At 38.1% G+C, this 22480-nt stretch overlaps 1 protein-coding gene across 1 annotated transcript; it reads left to right on the forward strand.

Moving 5' to 3' along the window:
* Positions 1 to 1383: 1383 nt before the first annotated feature.
* On the forward strand, positions 1384 to 20884 carry LOC103602894 (chromosome unknown open reading frame, human C8orf44; the record flags this gene model as incomplete). Its single annotated transcript, XM_008587345.1, is given in 4 exon segments — positions 1384 to 1413; positions 1416 to 1674; positions 15130 to 15191; positions 20561 to 20884. Coding segments are annotated over 4 exon segments (675 nt in total), but the record flags the coding sequence as incomplete, so codon positions are not given.
* Positions 20885 to 22480: the final 1596 nt, after the last annotated feature.

The following is a 22480-nucleotide window of genomic DNA, read 5'->3' on the forward strand; positions in this document are numbered from 1 at the left end:
GAAAATCATCCAAATGTTTAACAGTGTGAGAGGTTAAAAGAATCATGTTACATCCCCATGAGCTAGCATACTCTTCACCCATTAAAGTGATGTAGAAAGAAAATTGTCATACAGTTGTGAGGAATCTGGCACAGTACCGAGCACCCTAATTATATCGCCTTACTTAAACCTAACAAATCCCTATATGAAATGTATCATTCCCATTTATGGATGAAAAAACACAATTAGGTAAAATTCAAAAGGCTAGTAAAATAGTGTTGCTGGAATTCAACCCATGTCTGTTTTTAAGGTTTACTCTTAACCTCAATCCTAATGATATGGGAAAATATTCACTACTTACTGATAAGTTGTTTTAATGCAGTTCAGCTGATATTATAATAAAGAACAAATGAAAAAATTCCCTCCCATCTGCAATCCTTTATTCTTTTCCAAAGTTTCTATTCTTGGCAATTTTTTCCCCCAAAGTGAGTCTACCATCACATATACTTTTTATTGATTTTGGAAGTACTACGTGCCTGTTCTAAGAATCAAACAGTACAGAAGAATATAAAGTAGCTGTGTCTTCCATCGTAAGTGATGTCTCTATATACAATAGGATACATTTGTAGGCTCTTTTTTATGTTCCCTCTATTCTTTCTCTTCTTGCTCTAATATCGGCTTGCAGGTGCAGGTTGGGGATGGAGACGGACTGGAAGGGGCAACTGAGTGGAACGCAGCTGTGGATGGTTGGCTTTCAGCACAGGGGTCAATTGTGTATGTGGTGATTAAAAATGCTGCTTCTGGAGCCCAGTCAGCTAGATGGAGTCCCAGGTTTGCTATTTACTAGCCATTTGAACTTGGGCAACTTGTTTGTCCTGTCTGTGCCTCCATGTTCTCATCTACAAAATGAAGGTGAAAGTCAGGATTAAATTAGTTCATTCATGTAAAGTGCTTAGAATAGTCCCTGGGACATAGTAAGTGCTGAACCATTAGCTACAATTGATATTATTATTACATATGTGTGCAGAGATGGGGGGAAAAAAGAAAAATAACTTATGAGCGCTTACTATGCATTAATTACCTACATGGTTTCTCCATTCATCTGTATGAGTTAGGTATTTTATCATCCCCTTTTTGTAAGGATGAGGAAACGAATTCAGGAAGGTTACTAAGGGCAAGATAAATACTGCAAGCTACCTGGCCAAGATTTAGCAAAATGCTGACCAGCGAGATGGGAAACAGGCCTGCGATGCCATACCCACCCACTAGGACCAAATGGAAGTGTTTTAATATACAGAATTGGGTGGGTATCCAATCTGGTATCAGAAAGCTGTGCTTTGAAAACCAAACTGTTTTTAATGGTGGCTGTATTTGCTGTAAATATTTCTTGTCTTCCTTTCGTATGTACTCAAATTACTTCTGAATTATCAGTCTGTCTCATTTGTGCTTTGGGAGTACAAAAATGCTAAAAGGGATCTTTGGCTGGAGCTTTTCGAGAAGGTGTCAGCTAGAAACCAAGTGTACCAGGCTTCAATCCCAGAAGCCCAAGAGGGAAAAGAAAGTCAGGGAGGAAAAGACTCCCCAGAGGCTTCTGGAGTCTTCTCTGCTCTAAACTTGGAAGGTTTGAACAATGTTTCCTGGAGGATGGCCTTTCACTTATTCATCTGTCCAGCATGACTCATCCCCGAGCGTTGAGTAAGTGAAATTTTACAGTATTCATGTTTTTGTGACTTCTAAAACATGGTAACATGAAAGGAACATGGACTTTGGTGTCAGACAGACCTGAGGTAAACTCCGGTCTTTGTCACTTAGTAGCTGTAAAACTGGGGGCAAGTTAATTTCTCTGGGCTTCCTCATTTATAAAATGAGAGTGAATGAAACCTACCTCCCAGAATTGGTATGAAAATGAAAGGAAGCAGCAAAAATGGAAGTGGACAGTATGACCACTGGGACACATAGGGACTCAGGACCCTTCCTATGGGGGAAAACTCCCAGATTGGGAGTTTGGCATGAGCATTTGGCCATGACTTTTATTTATTTTTACACCTTTTTACTATATCTAGTACAGCACTTTGTTTACACAGTGAGCATGCCATAAATGCTAACTGAGCGGCATTGGCATGTATGCACAAGAACTGAACAATGGGTAAATAAATTTTAGATATTTTGTTTATTAATCTATTTATCCTAGAGAAAGGTTCCTAGTCATAGAGAAAAACTGCCAACAGTACATAAATAAGATTCGGGGTCAGGGCTGAAGAGTTCGGCAGGTTGTTCCCTGCACCCATGCGCCACTGGGCTTCCAGGGAGAGTGGGGACTAAGCTCTCGCCCCCTCTGCTTGCAAAGCCTTGTGGAGGAATGCAGCCCCCTGAGGGCACCTTGTTTCCATTTGTGAAAAGGCAGACTTCTGTGGGGTGAATGATAGCCTCATCTCTTCTGACACCAGGGTTTCCTCTTATGAAAGATTTTCGGCACTTTATTCAATCATCTTCTCTTTAGATTTTGAAATACTTAAAATGTAAAGATAATGCAACACCCATTTACTCATAATTGAGATTGCCATGATTGCTATAACTTTTTTTTTTTCGTGGCTGGCCAGTATTGGGATCTGAACCCTTGACCTTGGTGTTCTCCACACCACACTTTTCCAAGTGAGTGCTATAACTCTTTTCTATTTTAACTCAACTTCAGAATTTTAAAAAAAATTTAAAGAATATGACAAGGAATTCCCATATAGCCTTTACAATTTCTTAAATGTTAATATTTTCCCACATTTGCTTGATCCTCCTCTCTCTATATTACATGTGCAGATTAGTTTTTTCTGAACCATTTAGGAGAAATTTACAGATGTGATGTGTCTTTACTCCAAAATACTCCAGTGCTTGTTTCCTAGAAACAAGGAGATTCTCTTACATAACCAGAGAACAATTACCAAAATCCAGGAAACTAATGCTGATACAATGCAATTATCTAATCTGCAGACCTTATTCAGATTTCAGCAATTGTCTTAATAATGTACTTTACAGTAAAAGAAAAATCCCAGATCATACATTGCATTCTGTTGTATATCTTTAGTATCCTTTACTCTGAACAGTTCCTCAGTTTGGCTTTGTCTTTCATGACATTGACCTTTTAAAAGAATACAGGCAAGTTATTTTCCTCCTCCTTCCCCCTGCTTTCCTTCCTCCTTTCTTTCTTTCTTTCTTTCAAATAAAGCATGTTAGGTAGACTAAAACTTTACCTCTTAACCCATCCTCTTTTCTCCCTTCCTGCCTCTCCTTGCCTTTGTCAAGGAACTTGCTGTGTTACATGTTTCTGTCCTTTTACTACATATGATTAGGTCTATAGATATTGAATTTTTGGTATTTGTTGAGACTTGCTTTGTGACCCAGTACGTGGTCACTTTTTATAAATGTTCCACATAACCTACAAAAGAATGTGTACTCTTTTTTTCTATAAATGAGTTAGTAGCTGTAACGCACTTAGAACCAGTGCCTGGTGCCTCATAAGCACCATGCGGTGTTAAATTTTTTTAATAATAATATAGATGTACAGTTGTATAAGTTCAATAGCTCAGATTTGTTAACCATCTGATTCAAATTTTGTATGTTTGAACCTCAGTCTTTAGAGCAGTATGTTCAACCTCCCTGCGATTCTGAATTTGTACATTTTTGCATGTCTCTTGCCAACTTTGGCTCACTGGCATAGGAGAGAGATACTGGCAAGTTGTCTGGATCCTGTCCCCTGATCCTTTCCACTAGCAAGGGTCATGCTTCACTGCACAGCAGAGAACTAAGACAGAAATCAGGGCGCTGACTGAGCAGAAAGGGCATCACAGGAACATGGAAATAATGAATTCAAACACACCAAGAAACACAGTGGGGTTGCCATGTCCCCTGTTTTTGGTTGCAGCCTAATCATCACTTGTTGCCCTCTTATATTTCTCCTCTCAAATGCCTCTTCTGTTCCCTCAACCCTAATTCCTCTGCAGTTTAAGACAACTTTTTGGATATCTTTCACCAAATTCCCTTTTTCTAATATTTCAAAACTACATTTTAATATTCACATGATACTTACGGGATTAGAAGCTTGGAGAGAAATGTTTCTTAACTGATTCAGTAAATATTGAATATCGTTGGCTGTAGAGTGGTAAATAAAATACACATGATATTTTAGAAGAGTGGGAAAAACAGACATGAAACAAATAAACCCCAAAACTGTCAAAACTGCTGAGAGAGAAAAGAGCTTGGATTCTATGAAAGAGAAAACAATGGATGTTGGCTGTAGAGTGGTAAATAAAATACACATGATATTTTAGAAGAGTGGGAAAAACAGACATGAAACAAATAAACCCCCAAACTGTCAAAACTGCTGAGAGAGAAAAGAGCTTGGATTCTATGAAAGAGAAAACAATGGATCAGGAAGGATGTTCCAAGAGGGAAGGTTGTGTGCCAGGACAGACCTCAGCCACTGGGAATCTGAAAGAAGCCAGCCAGACAGAAGCATGTGAGTGCAGGTAGTGGCCTAGAGACAGGGCTAGCTCACCTAGGGCTGCATGAGCCATGTGAGAGTTTGAGATTGTATTCCAGGGACTGGAATCCATTAATGGGTTTTAAGCAGAGAGTGCGAGGACTAGGTTTTAAATGTAACCCTAGTTAATGGGTGAATGACTAGAGAAGGTCAATAGTGGAAGCAGGGAGACAATTCAAAGCAACTTTAAGAAAGGGAATGATTTTGGTGACCTTAGAGTATGTTTTCCTCTAGTCAGGGAGTTTAACTAAAACCACACTGGCAAATAAAGACAAACTAGTTTCATCTGTAAAGAATTGTTCACACAGTTCATGATGAGCATCATAGACTCCTCACAGGTCTGGAAGGTATAGAGTTATAACCAGAACATCCCCCTCCCTCCCCCATTATTTAAATTTGGGGGTATTTTGTTAGAAACTTTTTATTTTGAAAAATTTAAACTCGCATAAGAGAATAGTACAATAAACTCCCATTACCTTGATTCAATAACTAAGTTTGATGATAAACTTGTTTTTTTTTTCTTCCTTTGCCGAAATATTTAAAAGGAAGTCCCAAAGATCATGTAATTTTGTCCCTTCATATATTAAGGATTCATCTTTAAAATACGAACATTTTCTTAGATACCAGAAAGCCATAGTCACAAAACTAACAATTTATTGGTAATATCTAACACCAATTCCATAAACAAACATCCTTGATTGTCTCAAAAATGTCTTTTTATGGTTAGTTTGTTTGAATTAAGATCTAAATAAAGTCCACATAATGCATTGGGTTGTTAGATATTTTAATTCTCTTTTAATCCAGGCCACTGCTTTTTCTTTTTTTTGTCTTGTTTTCTTTTTCTCTTTCTTAAAAATATTTATGTCATTGGCTCATAGAAACTGAATTAGTTGTCCTATAAAATGTCATAATATTTCATAATTATTTTTTTATAATAAAATTCTTTAAAAAACAAAAGCACATGACAACTATGTGTTTCGAGGCTTAACTTTAAACTTCCAGTAAGTCTGACCATCTCTTTGGAACATTCTTTGAAGTGTCTGGCATACAGTGCAGTCCAGTGAACCATAAAAACTCTCCACACTTGGCACGCACATGCCAGCTATTTAATAAGAAAGTTTGTGCTTAATATTTTAATTTTATCATCCAGTCTTCTCGGGTTCTTGACCTGCTTACTCACTGTGATTTGTCAACTATTATTAAATTAACAGAATCTGAAAATAGCACACAGTTTCTCCAACATTTTTATTTATTTATTTATTCTCCAACATTTTAAAAAACAATGAAGATAAAGGTTCAGTTTGCTCACCTCAGCCTTCTTCACTTTAGAAATTAGAAAATTAAAAATAGTTGAAGTGGAGCCAGCATCAGGAAGAACCAGGTTCTTTGATACTTTAAGGATGTACAGAAAAAGCAGTGACCAAACAAAGCGTGAGTTATTCACCTCAGTGTCTGTCTTCACGAGGAAGGACAACTTTGCTTTGCTTTAATTAGCCTTTGTTGCCAATGGAGCAGAGCCTTACTACCTGCAGTAAATAGGATCAGATCACAGTTTTATTTTGGCTTTTTTGCTTCAGCAGGCTGTAGTGCATGAATATTATTACAAAATTAAAGGGATTTTAAAATATCTATCTAGTGTTACTAATTTTGAATTATTTGCTGATTTGATAATTCAAAGCAAGGGTGTAATTCCAAATCAAGCAAAAACCATATTTACAGAAAACCGGTTATTTTTGATTGAATTGGCATTTATACATTCTGGACTTAATCCTGGCTCTACACTTACTAGCTATATGACACTAGAGAAATAATTTAGCTTTTCTGAACCATAGTTTTATCATGAAAAGTGGACATACTCTACTTATTTGTAGGAACTTAGGGATAATAAATGATACAGTGAATTTAAAGTGTAACTTGGATAATTCTGGGTGTGTCTATTGGATCAGGCCCTGAACTGGGATGCATTTACAGAGATATGTATTAATTATTTTGAGATGAAAAAGACAGAGAGTTGGGAGCCAGGATTCTTGAATCCTCCATCAGCCAGCCTCTATGAATTCAGCCACCCCCTCTTGATTCTTATAACAGATAAGTGTATACAGTACCAGGATAGGCAGATACTGGCCATAGATACCATTGAAACCTCAGCGTAGTGTCCATGATGAATTGGGTAGTCAGTGGCTGACAGTCCCCATCCTCACTGATAGTCACTCCCATAATTAGTACTCCCATAGCTCTTTGGATTTATCTTATCCTGCCTTGTATTGTATTTATTTGTGTACAAATGTATACCTTCCACTGATAGAAGGGATCACACCTTATTTATCTTTCTAACTTCTTGTGCTTGGTATAGGATTTATTAATGTAGTAAGAGCTTGATAAATGTTCATTTAATTGAATTGGCAACTGAATAGCCAGAAAATGTTGATGTCTCCTCACCATACAGTCTTCAATTAGGAAAGATTTATATTTTTAAAGTAGCAAAAGCAATTTAAACCATGCTAAAAATAAGATTAACATTGGCAGTTAGTATTCTAGGAGTTATAATGGAGCAAAGAGCTGAATCAAGTGTTGGTTCATGCATTTGTTTGGCAAACATTTACTGAGAACTTCTGGTATGTCAGGCACGTATGCTTGATGCCCAGGGTGCAAAAGGTGAGAAAACATGGTCTCTGCTCTCCTGGCGTTCACAGTTTGAGTTATGTTTGACTTAAGAATAATTTCCGATAATAAAAGAATAATGTTTGGATCTGTAAGTTGCAGGAGTCCTAAAAGAAAGTAATTCACTATGTGAAATGTCATTACTACAATTTATTGGATAGCAACTATATGCCAAGAGCTATACTAGTTGTTTTGCTTACTGCATATAATTGAATCCTCACAATACTACACTTTACAGATGAGGAAACAGAAACTTGAACACATTATACAGTATGCCTAAAATCACAATAGTTAGTAAATGGAATTAGAATTAAACCCATATCTTTATAAATCATTACTTAATACTGGATAACCAATGAGGCTTTCCAACAAGTAGTATTTGATGAACTGTTTGACAAATTATAGGAGCACAATGGCTTATAAGAGTATAACTCACAAGATACGTAAAAGTTGAAAAAGTCTTTCTGATGAAGAATGTCAGATTTCCCTACTCTAACAAATCAGAGCCTTCACTCACTCCAAAATAACATGAGCTGACATGTCCAAGTATGTAGAATCCCAATCATTCCATCCAATGCCAGTCGTTTTCTTCATTGCCAGTATTTTTTTTTTTTTTTTTTTTTTTTTTTCCTTTTTCGCGCTCAGCCAGTGAGCGCTGTGAGCACACCGGTCATCCCTATATAGGATCCGAACCCGCGGCGGGAGCGCAGCACGCCGCACTCTCCCAAGTGCGCCACGGGCTCGGCCCTTCATTGCCTGTATTAAGTGCATTTTATAATTCTAATTGTAGCATCTCTAACATTTTATCTAAATTATGCAATCAAAATTTAACTTCCATATAAATGAGGGAGATGGTGAAAATCTTTCTTTTCTTATTTGAAGCATTTTAATCCATTGCCATCATTTTTTTTTTTTTTGTCTTTTTTCGTGTCCGGCAACGGATCGCAACCCTCAGTGTCACGCCTGTACCAGACCGGGACCAGCAACAGGATCGCAACCCTCAGTGCTGCACCCGCACCTCGCTCAGCCAGTGAGTGGGAACCGGTCTGTATGTGGGATCCGAACCCTCGGCGGGGCTGCCGCGCTCCCAAGCGGCGCACTGTAGCAGTGCGCCACCGGGCCGGCCCATCATCATTATTTTTTTTTAATTGTGGTAGAATACACATAAAATTTACCATCTTAACATTTTTAAGTGTATAGTTCAGTACTAAATACATTCACGTTGTTGTGTAACCCATCTCTAGAACTCTTTTCAACTTGCAAAACTGAAACACTGTACCCATTAAACACTAACTCCCCATTCTCCCCTCCCTTCCAACCCCTACCAACCACTATTCTACTTTGTCTCTAAGAACTTGACTTCTCTAGGACCTCATATATGTGGAAGCATACAGTATTTGTCCTTTTGTGATTGCTTTATTTCACTAAGCACAGTGTCCTCAAGGTTCATCCATGTTGTAGCATGGGTCAGAAGGGACAATCTTTCTTGCAACCTAATCATGAGAACACATCAGACAAACCCAAATGGAAGGACATTTCAGAAAATACATGACTAGGGGCCGCCCTGTGGCGCACTGCGGCGGCGCTCCCACCGAGGGTTCGGATCCCACATACAGACCAGCAGCTCACTGGCTGAGCGAGGTGCGGGCGCAACACCGAGGGTTGTGATCCGTTGCCGGTCACGAAAAAAGACAAAAAGGAAAAAAAAAAAAAAAAAAGTTTATGTGTACTTTTTTGTACATATATCTCTGGGCATATTTGGGGATATTTTAGTACTCTAGATTTCAAAAGTGGAATTACTGGGTCAAAGGAAATGTACATTTAAAATGTTGATTTAGTCCTTCCAATTTGCCATCCACAAAAGCTGTATGCTTCCACCAACAACATGTGGACATACACTGACATGGGATGCCATCAACCTTTTTACATTTCTGCCGTTCTGGTAGGCAGGGGCCTGCTGAATGGAATCAGCGTGAGCAGCCTGCCCTGTAGGAAAGAGTTTTACCACTGACATTGTTTAGAATTGCTGGAGCATGATGATAAGTTTTATTTTTTTAATTCTCTACAGACTGTGCACCCTATTGCCTGCCTTTTTCCCTGCTGACTACTCACTCTACTCACCCTCCTCTGGCATACCCCTGCTAAGTAGAAGAAGCCATCTGGTTTTAATTTGCATTTCTTGATTAGTAGGGAGATTGAACATATGCATATTTGTTTATTGGCAGTTTGTATTTCCTTCTCAGTGAACTATCTATTCATATCCTTGGCCTGTTGGGTTTTTTTGGGGGAGGTGTATTTTCCTTTACTTATTGTTTTAAAGAGACTCTTTATATATTATGAATAACAACTCTTTGTTACACATGTTGCAAATACTTTCTGTCTGTGCATCAGTCACCTTTTAGCTTTATGGTCTCTTTTGCTATATAGAAGTTATGTTGGTGTTTGGAGGAGGGTAGAACTGAGTTTTTATTTCATTTAAATTTATTTTAAAATTTAAAATACTAGGAATTTCTAAAAATCTGTCTGTCAGAACTTCAAGTGGAAAATCCGCTTTGCTTATCTGAGCATGGAGCAATGACCAGGATCAAAGCAAAGCATTGCAAAAGACTCTGGCGTGCCCTGCAGGACTCCCTGCCCTTACCTCCTAACTCCCACCTCCCACTTCCTGCTATTGTTGCACACTGTTAACCTCAGGGCTTCTTAGGGCAGAAGGTTGACAATAAGGCAAGGCAAGGCTCTGTACAAAGTTCTTCTCTATGTAAGTAATCTAATCAACTGATCATTTCTTCCATGGCTTCTGGGTTTTGTGTCAGACCAAGAAAGTTCCTTTCTACCCAAAGTTTATAGAGATTTTTTTTTTTAAATATGTTTTACAAAAGATTTTATGGTTTGGGGGTTTTTCTTACATTTAGATTTTTAAACCACCAGTAATTTATGGATAGCCAGTTATCCTTGTGCTGTTTATTGAAAAATCTAATCTTCCCCCAATGATTTGAAATGCTACCTTGAGCATGTGTGCAATCATGTATGTATGAACCTGGGTTATTTTCTGGACCCTGTTCCACTCCATTGATCTACTTTTCTTGTCCTAATCAGTACCACTCTGCACTATTTACTATATAGTTTTACAGTTCTTTTTAATGTCATGTAGGACAAATCTTATTTTGTTACAGTTGTTTTTCAAAATGTTTTTGGCTATTTTCAAACATTTATCTCCAAGATAAACTAGTGAATCATCTTTTAAATTTAAAATATTTCCATTGGGATTTTGGTAAAAATTACATTTAATCAACATGGGGATAATTGGCTTTTTAAATGGATTTTGAACATTTCTTATTAATTTTATTTCTAGGTATTTTATAGTTGTAGTGATTACTTAGCCTCTCCTCTATTTCTGGGCAAAATTGTTCCCGCCCCCCTTTTTTTTTGGTGGCTGTGTGGTACAGGAATCAGAACCCTTGACCTTGGTGTTATCAACACCACCCTCTAACCAACTGACCTAACCAGTCAGCCTGTTCCCAAATTTTGACATTCATAACTAGCATTGCTAGAAACATCTTTAATTAGGTCATTTTTTCCCTTTAAATTTCTTCCCACAAGTAGAAAAAAAGATTCAAGGTTATATGTAACTTTATAGCTCGTTACATATTGCTCTGCAGAATCCCCTGAAGGTCCAGCACCCTTTCTGGTGCTATCTGGAGTAACCTCAGCGTATCAGTAGCAACAACCAGGAGGATAATGACAGGGATAATGAAACCCTTTGTTGAGAGCTGGGCTTTGTGCTCTGAGCTCTCCGTGTATTTTCTCATTTAATCTTCACAATAAGTCTCTAAGATGCTGTTACTGTCTTACGTGTACAGATAAGGAAACAGGCGCAGATAGACAGGAGGTGACTTACCCTCACTCTCGCAGCTGGTAAGAGGCAGAGTCAGGTATGTCATGTTCCAAGGTCAATGCCTTCTTTCTATGTCTTCCCCAATACCAATGCTTTTCATGTTTCATTATATTTTGAAACTTTAAAAGGTGTATAAGACCTGAAAGTTGTTTTATTTTGCATTTATTAACTAATAAGTGGGCCACCGGATAACATACTTGCTAAACTGCTTTTTCATCTCCTTTGACCACTTATTTAATAGACTAGTGATGTTATTTATGTGTTTGTAAGAACTCTCTATATTATATTGGATAAGGATTCTATTCTCCCCCATACCTTTACAAATATTCTTTGGTTTTCTTGCTCACTAATTCTTCCTTTCTTCCTCTATTTATTCTGATTTATATCTTCTTATCCAAATTTCTTCTTATCTGAAAATTCTATTACCAGAATGTATAATAGTATATTAAGTATTTGTGGTTACCTGGAACATCTTTGTCTCATTAATGTTGTAGTAGTAGTAGTAGAAGTAAATAATAATAGCAGCTCTCATATACTGAGTGCTTACCAAGTGCTAAAGACATGACATAATCTCATTTAATCCTCCCTATGGTCCAGTGAGATATCCTCATTTTACAGATAGAGAAATAGTCTTAGCCAGAAATATCAACATGCCCAAGAATATACACAGTTAACAAAAGGAAGGCATGTCATATTCCAAAGCCTGTGTTCTTACTGACTGTACTGTCGGGCCCCCTGTTAAGTATAGAGTTGACTCCTTCTTTAGAAAATTAAAAAAAAAAAAAACCTTTATAGTGTTAAGAAAAAACTTCCACACCAATTTATTAAAGACTTTAAATAAAAAAGAAATTTTCAGTTTTATCAAATATTTTCTTAGCACTTGCAAGGGAATCTGCCATCTCCCTTGCCTACCTTAGCTTCTCCTGCCTCTTGGGGGTCTCTGGGCATTGCCACTTTGGCCTCCAGGGGGCACTGTTTCCCCTCTAATAATGTGGCTCAGTCATTCGACTTATTTCCTGGGGTACAGATGAGACCAGGGAAATATTTTAAAACTTTACATGGGCTCCAGATGAGTACAGGGAGTAATATACAACTAGATAATCTGGTTCACTGAATGCACTGTAGGCATTAGCATTTGACACTGTAAAAGAATTCCTTCTTATCTTACTTTGCACTACTTGCACAAAACAGAAGGCACTTTATCTTACCCGGCATAATGTCCTCAAGCAAGCTAAACTCTTCAAAGACTAGCCCCAAGATTGGTAAGGCTAGTTCCAGCTTAAGGCTTCCTTTTAAATTCCAGTTTCCAGTCTCAGTTTCTGCCTCTTCCCTAGATGAGGGACACCATGCATGCCAGCCCTGTTCTGGGAAGATGGCATTGCCTACCCCTAGAGGATTACAGCTTTAGCCTATTGTTGGGAGATGGTTATCTACTGGTCTCTTGTGTCCCTGCATGTCTTGCTCAGTATGCAAGACTCTGACTGCTTGTATTACTTATCTATAACTGCATAACAAATTATCCCAAAACACAGAGGCTTAAAACAACAAGCATTTATTTTCTGACATTTTCTGTGGGTAAGGAATCTGGATGCAGTTTAGCTGGGCCTCTGGCTCACAAGGCTACAGTCAGTGTGTGGGCTGGAGCTACTATCACCTCGAGGCTTGGAGATGATCTGCTTCTAAGATCACTCACATGGCTGTTGAAGGGCCACAGGTCCCTGCTGACTGTTGGCTAGAGACATCTGTTCCTTGCCATCTGCAGAGAAAATGAGTGAGAGAGCACAAGAAGATGTCCAAGACAGAAGACACAGTCTTTTCATAACCTCATTTCTTTTCTTTTCTTTTCTTTCTTTCTTTTTTTTTTTTTTTTTTTTTTTTTTTTTTTTTTTTGTCTTTTTCGTGACCGGTAAGGGGATTGCAACCCTTGGCTCGGTGATGCCTGCACCGCGCTCAGCCAGTGAGCGCACCGGCCAGTCTTATATAGGATCCGAACCCGCGGCAGAAGCGTGGCTGCGCTCCCAGCGCCGCACTCTCCCGAGTGCGCCACGGGGTGGGGGTGGCCCCCATAACCTCATTTCTGAAGCAGCGTCCTATCACTTGTGTGATAGGCTGTATTCAGTATTCAGTTAGTTAGAAGTGAGTCAATAAGTTTAGCCCACAGTCAACTGCAGGGATTACACAAAGGACTGAATACCAGGAGGCAAGAACCAGTAAGGACCATCTTAGAGGCTTTCTACAGCACCACTCGTTATCCAGACCATTTCTCGTGGTTGTGTTTACAGTGGACGGTGTTGAGGGATGAGGCAACACCTCCCTCTAGGACAAAGAGCAGGCTAAGCTTGCTGCTTGCTATAAAAGCAGTGGGTTGGGCTGAGGCCGTGGCGCACTCGGGAGAGTGCAGCGCTGGGAGCGCAGCGCCACTCCCGCCGCGGGTTCGGATCCTACATAGGAATGGCCAGTGCGCTCACTGGCTGAGCACCAGTCATGAAAAAGACAAAAAAAAAAAAAAGCAGTGGGTTCCCCAAGCTCATTATTCTCCAGGTGCAATGCAAACCCATTTTCTGAAGGTTTTCATGTCACCCCTGTGGAACTGTGGGAAAAGAGGAACTCAGAGAAACATGCTATGCTGTGAATAATAAAGTTCTTTTTCTCTGACTCAGATGTCTTGTGAGTTTGGCATCCATGAAACAGGCTAACTCGATAACTTTTAAGGATAAAATCATATTGCAGACCTGACTGACTCAACGGGACAACATCATCAGTACTGTGTACAGCTCTGGGAGACCAGCATTCACACAAGAGATCCACATACATGTTAGTCATTTTATTTAACAAACATTTACGTGCCAGGCATTATTCTGAGAGTTTATGGATATAAACTCATTTGATCCATGAGGTAGGTACTACTAAAAATGCCTGTTTTTCACATAGGGAAGAAGAAGCCCAGCAATGTTAAGTAACTTGCCTTAAGTCATGCAGTTCATAAGCATCAGAGCCCCATTATTCAAACAGAAACAGATACCAATAACCAGGCTACAGTGTCCATCGACCCACTATATCAAGCTAACTATGTTAAAGGTTGGAAGGAGGTAGGGCAGAGAAAAGATGTAGCAGACAACAAAATACAGAGTTAATTCCTCAAAACATTTGTTGAGATCATCAATTTAGAGGTTTTTTTTCTTAACATTGTAATGTTATAGTTTTTGTTGTTTCATTGTGTTTTCAAAGGATAAACTCTTCTGGTCATAGTGATAAATGCTTTTGATTTGGTGCACTATATTTGGATTGTTATGATTTGACTGAGAAAATTTGCATCTATATTCAGACTGTGAATGCAGAAATCCTTTGTCTACATAAAATCCTGCACCTGGACGTTTATAGATTTATTCGTAATTGCCCAAACTTGGAAGCAACCAAGATGTCGTACAGTAGGTGAGCAGATAAACTGTGGCACATCCAGACAATGGAATATTTTTCAGCGCTAGAAATATATAAACTGTGAAGCCATAAAAAGATGTAGGGAGGGGACTTAAATTCATGTTACTAAGTGAAAGAAGCCACGCTGAAAAGGCTATATACTGTATGATTCCTACTCTATTGTATTCTGGAAAAGGCAAATCTATGGAGACTGTAAAAAGATCAGGGGTTGGGGGGAGGGAGGGATGAGTAGGGGGAGCACAGAGGATCTTTAGGGCAGTGAAACTTCTGTGTGATACTGTAATGGTGGATACATGTCATTATACATTTGTCAAAATCCAGAGAATGTATAACACCAAGAGTGTAAACTATGGACTGTGGGTGGTAATGATGTGTCATTGTAGGTTCATGAATTGTAAAAGATGTACCACTTTGCTGTGGATGTTGATAATGAGAGAGGTTGTATGTGTGTTGGGGAGGGGGCATATGGGAAATCTCTGTACTTTCTTCCCAATTTTGCTGTGAATCTAAAACTGCTCAAAAAAATAGTCTGTTTTCTAAAATGCTTTGAAATTTGCAGTGTACTTTAAAATTTTAAATATTATTTATAGTGTGATTGTGTATAATAAGTTTTTGTTAACCTCAGTCAAGTCTCCCTTGCCCTTGGCCTTGCCTTTCTGCCTGTCACCTCCTCATTTGCTAGCAAGTGTGAGTGGCATGACCCCTACTTGGGCTCTCTTCCTTTACTCCATTGTCCTTCTCTTGAGCCTTCCCAACTCAGGTTCAAGCCAGCTGTCTGGCTCTTCCATGGCCATATTAGGGTTGCAGAATCACGATGGTGAGAAAAATCAGGATAGTGAACGTGATACCTGCTACAGAACTCACAGTCTACTACATCACTCATCCCTCAGTGTTTCCTCTAATTATTTCTGTGTTTCCCAAATCAGAACTTTCTACTTCAAATGTGTATAAGTTTTAACTGTAGTTGTCTTTTTTTTGATATTGTGCCATTTTGAATATTTTCAAAGCCTATACTATTTATTCCTACTCTGTAGATATTATATGTCAACTTTTTTGCATAAAATTGGATTCATGTTATGAAGTTGTTTTCTATTAAAATAATATAATCTGGTTGCTAATTGTTACGTATAGAAATACAGCAGATAAGCCTATTTTTCAATAAACCTCTGCCCGAAAGTGCTTATGCATTAGCAACCAGAAAAGGGAAAAATAACATGTGGCTTAATATGTTTGGAGTTGCTTTAATTATTGGTTAGATAGGTCTCTTTAAGAAGATTCTGTGGCAAGCTTGAGTCATAGTCCCTTCTCTGAGGTGCCTCAATGCCCTAGAAGGAGCCTCCCTCGTCCTTGGAGTAGGATACCTTCTCCATTCAAGGAGCTCAGTCAAAATCTAGCCCAGGGCTAGCTGGTTAGCTCAGTTGGTTAGAGCCTGGTCTAGGTCAAGGGTTCAGATCCCTGTACTGGCCAGCTGCCAAAAAAAAAGAAAGAAAAAAGAAGCTAGTCCAATCTTTCCACATCTTCTCTTTTATGTGGACCATTCTCTAGGTAAGTACTGATTCCTATGGTCTATACTAGTGGCCTCAAATTGGCAGGTTTTCTTAGAAGATGCAGTTTATTTGGCCTGCAGTGTTCTAAGAAAATCTGAATTACTTCCTAGCATTTTGAAATTATGCTATTTCACATAAAAATATATACTTCTAGCTTTTACTGAAAATTTAATAGATCTGGCAACATTGGGCCTATGCCACCACATAGCAACACTTGGCTGGTAACTGTTGTCAGCTGTTCCCTTTAGAGAAGGCATAAACTGTTGTGTTTTCCACAGTCCCCACCACACCCTATTGCCACTCACTGAGACTGTCAGTCACCATTTATCATCTCACTTTCACCTTTCACCTCTTCTGACAGTATCTGTGGTGCCTCCTAGGTACTTTAGGTATTTGCATTTGTAAACTCTTCTGTACCTAGTCCTGATGCCTTTTATCCAGCACCACCCACTGACATCAGGTGCTCTGTGCTGCACTAGAGAGATCATGGGCTTCAAATCAAATGGACTTAGCTCTGCCACTTTCCTTCTGTGTGATCTAGGTGAGATTATTTCACCTCTTTGAACTTCTACTTCTTTATCTGCAAAATGAGGATAATGATGGGGTGGCAATGAGGATTAAAGACAATATGTATATAATGTGCCCCAGACAGAGAGGCAGGAAGAACTGAGTGAGTGTGGCCTTTCTCCCTTGATAACTCCTGTCCTCACCTCTCAGGAAGATGACAGTCTTAGGGACACTCCTGTTAGTCTCGGGTGTTGTCAGCTTATAACTTATTTGTATGATACTCTCCAGTATCTAGACACAAATGAGAAAATAACAAACTAGATATTACTTAAGTAAATTTATTTTCGGTAATTGTCAGCTGCCATCATCAAGAAACCATAATGGGCTAAGCTGTTTGTAAGCCAATAGTCTAAAATGTGGTAAATCAAATTCTTGTAACCAGTTATATAAAGAAAACAAAAATGAAAATATTTGTGAGTTAGTATGATTTCCAAAACTGGAAAAAAAGTAAAAAGACAATTATCCATACACCTGCACTTGCCTGCATCATTTAAAGGGCTCCTGATATCTGCCTATCTATATCTATATCTAATTTGTTTTCTATTTGCTGCTGTAACAGATTACAACAAATCTGAGGCTTAAAACAACACAAGTTTATTATCTTGTAGTTCTGTAGGTTATAAGTCTGACCTACAACTGGCCTACAACCTAAGTCCTTTGGCAGAGTTTAAAAGTAAACAAGACCCAGGAAGTCAAGTGGTCCAGTCTCTTGCCTTGAATATCTCAAATCACCACTTTTCATTGCTATTTAGGGAGAGGTAGAGAATTCCTTTTTAGGCATAAAAAGAATTTTTATTTTTATGATCTTAGTTTCCAGTATTTTTTTTCTACCTGTTTTTCAGATGAGTGTTCTTCAGTGCAAATAAGTAGTGACAAAACATAATTTATTCCAGTCATTTGAAGTTGTAGGTAATAAGATGAAATTTGAAAGAGGTAGTTGTAGCCAGATAAAATTAACTTTCAAATGATATGGTACCAGGCTTGAAGAAATACAGCACAAGGCAGAAATGATACAATACTTAGAAATGCAATATACTGAGGAGCACGTTAAAAAGTGGAAGCAATCCACATAGCGTGAGTAAAAAATTAAGGTGCTTTTGTCATTTTTCGTTTTCTCATGTTCTGTCATGTATAAAATCTCTTTGAAAGAACAGTGTAACTTCATACATCGTACCTTCCCTCTGTCTTAACACAGTGCTTTGCAGAAAGAATGTTTGATCAGTAATATCAAGATTTACATCATTGTCATAAAGCAGCTTGCAGATCTCTAGAAGAGAAAATAAGTCATAAATGGTGCATATAAACTACTTAAAAATTAAGTGGGTGTTCAAATGTCCAGATTCAAATTCAAATCCCAATCCACAGAAGATTATTAGCTATTTCAAGTCGAGTCAGGGAAAGGAGCTGAGAAGCAAGTTGAGTTTGGTTGTGGGAATAGTTCTTTATTACATGTTTCATAAAAGATAGAAAGTACTATTTGAGAGTGGTAGTTTTATGTCTAATTTGTACCTCTCTGAGTCTAACACAGTACTTGACACACACTAGGTACTCAATAAGTAGTTACTAAATGAAGAAGAAAACAAAAGGCGTTACTTTCTTAGATGACACCAAACCAAGGAATGGAGATGTGGATAGTAACTAGCATTATGCTTTTTGAATATGCATTCCATCCTTACAAATAATTCAGCATGCACACCCATATAAAGTACTCATTTGTGGCCTCCTGTACTAATCTACTGTATGTATTGTGAAATGTAACCCCCAAATTTTAAGATATAAACTAGTGTGTTTTAAATAATTTACTGGTATATTATTAGTAGTATAAAACCCTTTTTGCTTTCACTTGATGCTTTTTTACTTGGTACTTTATTACTTTTTGAAAAATCTTTGTTTAACACTAACACTTTGTGATACAGTGTTTCAAAGGTTTAGTTCTAAGTTTAGTTATTCTAATACTTCATTTTAATAGCTGTCTAAGCTGAAAAAGATATTTCAAAAAGACATTTAGATGTAAATGAAAAAAACGTGTTGTAGTTGGCTATATTTATTCAAGTACTCACTTTCTTTTTCAATCCCATCAACCATTTCTGTAAAGGTTTTTGTGGAAGTTTGACTAGTAAATTTCCATTTCCTCTGCTATCAATCAGTAATTCTAACAAACTAATTTGAAGGCATTGCACTTTACCTTTTCAACAAATAAGTTTAAAACCCACTGAAATTTATTATTTGGAAAATCTTTAAACAAGTAGAAAATTGTGTTTCTAAAATTTTAGAGTATGGATTAGAATTTTAATAGTGACACACATTTTCTTCTGCAAAAAAGTCACATACTGGTGGAAATATCTCCAAACATTTTCAAAATGCTATCTCCAGAGTCCTTCTTTCCAAACACATAGGGGAAAAGAGTTACCGTCTTGCTCATTATGAAAATTGTAGCGTAAGCATATATGTGTGTGTGTGTGTGTGTGTGTAATACCCACTATGTAGCATGCTACCTACAGGTATCATCATAGAACAGGTAAGGAACTCTGGATTGCTTGTATTTTTGTCAGAGGAAAGTATGTAATTCATCTTGGTAGTCAACTACTTTTTAAAGTAATAACAACTAGTGCTATGTAATGCTTATTTTGGTGTCAGATATTATACTAAGTATATACACACAAACAAACACACACATATATGCTCACTTCATTCTCAGAATAACCCAATCCAGTGGATACTGTTATTACCTCCATTGTATGGATAAGTAAACAAAACTCAGAGATGCTAAATAACTTTCCCAGGATTACATGGCTGGTGATGGCAGAACTATGGTCTGAACCCAGATAGTGTGTATCCAGGACCTATGCTTTTAACAGTACCTTGAATATTTTGCTCGAAGATGAAGAGTTTTCACCAACATTTCCCATCTCAGTGTAAGATACTGTGTAGATTCTATTGAAAGGATTTGTTTTTACAAAATTAACCACATCAATGGCCTCCTGTACTACACAAAACTGCATTTGATTGTGGATGAAAGATCAAACCCTCCCAAGTTGTGGGAAGCCCATCCTTCTCAGGTCACTTCACACAGTACACATAGATGTGACTGACAAAGGACTGTAGGAGCATTCCACTGTCCACATGTGTGTTAAATAATGAGGCTTGAGGGCCGGCCTGGTGGCGCACTGGAGAGTGCACCGCTTGGGAGCACGGCGGCACTCCCGCCGAGGGTTCGGATCCCATGTGGAGACCGGTTCCGCTCACTGGCTGAGCGCGGTGCAGGTGCAACACCGAGGGTTGCGATTCCATTGCCAGTCCCCGGTACGGGCGTGGCACCGAGGGTTGCAATCCCATTACCGGTCAGTGAAAAAGACAAAAAGGAAAAAAAAAATAATAATAATGAGGCTTGATTTCTTTCTTACTTTTTAGATAAAACAAATAGATATTGCAATATTTTCTTTCTGAACTGTAGTAGACTGTCTTTAGTACCCATAGGATGTGCTCTGTCTGCTTTCAATGTTGTTTGCCTTAGCAAACATGAAGAAATTAAAAATTACCCAGGAGAAATACAGTTTCAGTAAAATAGGAGGAATTAAATAGGGTAATCAGAACAACACCTTAAATGTAATTTGAGAAATAAAAGGAGGTTGAGTTCAGATTTTAAAATTTGATAATGTCAAAGCGTAATTTTATTTTATTTATTTATTTTTTGGCAGCTGGCTGGTGTGAAGATCCGAATCCCTGACCATGGTGTTACAACATCACGCTCTAACCAACTGGGCTAACTGGCCAGCCCCTAAAGTGTTATTTGTTTGTTTTTGGCGACTGGCCAGTATGGGGATCTGAACCCATGACCTCAGTTTTATCAACACCGCCCTCTAACCAACTGAGCAAACCGACCAGCCCCCTGGAGTGCAATTTCATTTTATTTTGTTATATAAATTAACCCATTTATTATAGGCTGATGATGTCGCAAATGGTGGAGCTTTTTTGCTGGTCTTTGAATTCCTTCAGTCTTCTGATGGCAGACTCTACTGTGACAGCGGAAGTGGTGCCCTAGGTCCAGGCACCAGCAGCTACTGTTTTCATGCAGGAACCACAGTGCCAGATCCCCAATGCTCGTTTCTCCATCTTGGTTTTGCTACACAAGGAACAAGTTTACTAGGCGTTCTGGCTGATTTCAGTTCTCTTCACCGTTTTCCACAGGGAGGCACCATAGCTTGTCCCGTATTTACTAATGATCCCGACCTTCTTGGAGCGTTTGGCCCTGTCGCTGTGAACTAGGTCGGAGCCGAGATTGCTGAAGCGTAACTTTATATGTAAGAGTAATACTAGGTTGTGTTACAGGAGTGTGAATTGTAGAGCTGCAAGAGAATGCTGTTACTATGCTAAGGACTTTCCTGATCCTTCTTAGAGTCCTATGTTTCATACTGGGCCCGTCATCTAAAATCTAAAAAGGAATGTGGAGAATTTGGAAACAATTCATCTGAGAGTCATAAAACATAAAATACAAAGTGTGAGGAAAAGTTTAAAAAACTGGGGTTGTTTATCCTAGAAAACTTAGGAGTATTTAAGTCTTCTGGTATAGGAAGAGTTATAATCCCTAAAGTTCTACTTAAGTCTTTGACACATCTGGTTGAGCTAGACACAGATTCTTTAGAGAATTCATTAAGGAAATAAAAGCAACACACCTCTTAAAGCCAGAGGCTATTAAGCCATTGCATTTGAAATAGGTTCAGTCATTAATTGCACATAATTGAGAGTAAATAACTGAGTCACCAAATGAACAGTGTTTAAGAAAAGCTATTATTCCGCACTGATAAGCAACTAAAATAATAGTTATCTTCAAAGTCCACCTAGCAGGTTTGAGCTCAAAGGCCTAACATGATTTTCTGACCATAGAAACTGCTGACATGACATATGTAAATAAGTTATTGTAAACTATTAACACACATAGTTTATGTACTTAATAGAATAACCAAACAAGATACAGAAAAAAAAAGAGAGAAACTGAGGGAGAGAAAAAAGGACCAATTTATGTTTTTTTCTTGATGCTTATAATAACTAGATTGGAAGACAATGAGCTTTCTCTAAAAGTGAAGTGTAATAGTTTTACTTTAATTAATGGTCTTAGTAAAATTTAAAGTAATTTCTAGTTACTTTTTATCAAAAAGCTGATGCTAGCGGTTTAAGGGTTTTATTCTCCTCACACTTCCCCTTGGTTTTTCTCATGAGTCTAATATAGACAGTAAGAAAGTTCTGTGATCTGAAAGGCCTTATTTTTGATCCTAATGTAGTTTTGCTTTAAAATACAGTTTTCCCATAATTATAAAACACACTTGAACTTCAGGCATTTTAGTTTTGAGTTTGAATTTAGTTAATTAGGCTCAAGAAATGATGTTGAGATTTGGGCCTCCCCTCCCTTCCCCCACCCCACCTTGTATCCCCAACACACAACGTGAGCACATGCCGAACCATTTTCTAGATCAAAGAAACAAGTTAATTGTGCTCTGTGCTAAGGTGGTGTTAACTGGTCTTTCAATTTCAGTTCCCACGAGTATTTCAGTTTTTCTAACTATGTCTTGGGTTACTTTGTGTTTTATTAAATTGTTTTTGCCCAGAAAATTCAATAAATTAGTCACTTTTGTTTTCTCATTCTTATTCATTTTTTACTGCAGGCTTTTCTTTTTAATTATATTCTGAGCCAATTCATGGTTAGGTTTATGTCTTAATCTACCTTCCCCACAAAAATAGTTTTCTTTTATTTGAAGTCGTGGGATACTGTGATTGGTGTATCAGCTGATAAACATAGCTGGAAACTATAGCAAGTCACAATGTCTGACCCACTTAAGTGAGTCTGTAGTAGAATGAAGGAAAAGG

This window comes from Galeopterus variegatus, unplaced genomic scaffold (genome assembly GCF_000696425.1).
Source record: "Galeopterus variegatus unplaced genomic scaffold, G_variegatus-3.0.2 Scaffold4342, whole genome shotgun sequence".
NCBI lineage: Eukaryota > Metazoa > Chordata > Mammalia > Dermoptera > Cynocephalidae > Galeopterus > Galeopterus variegatus.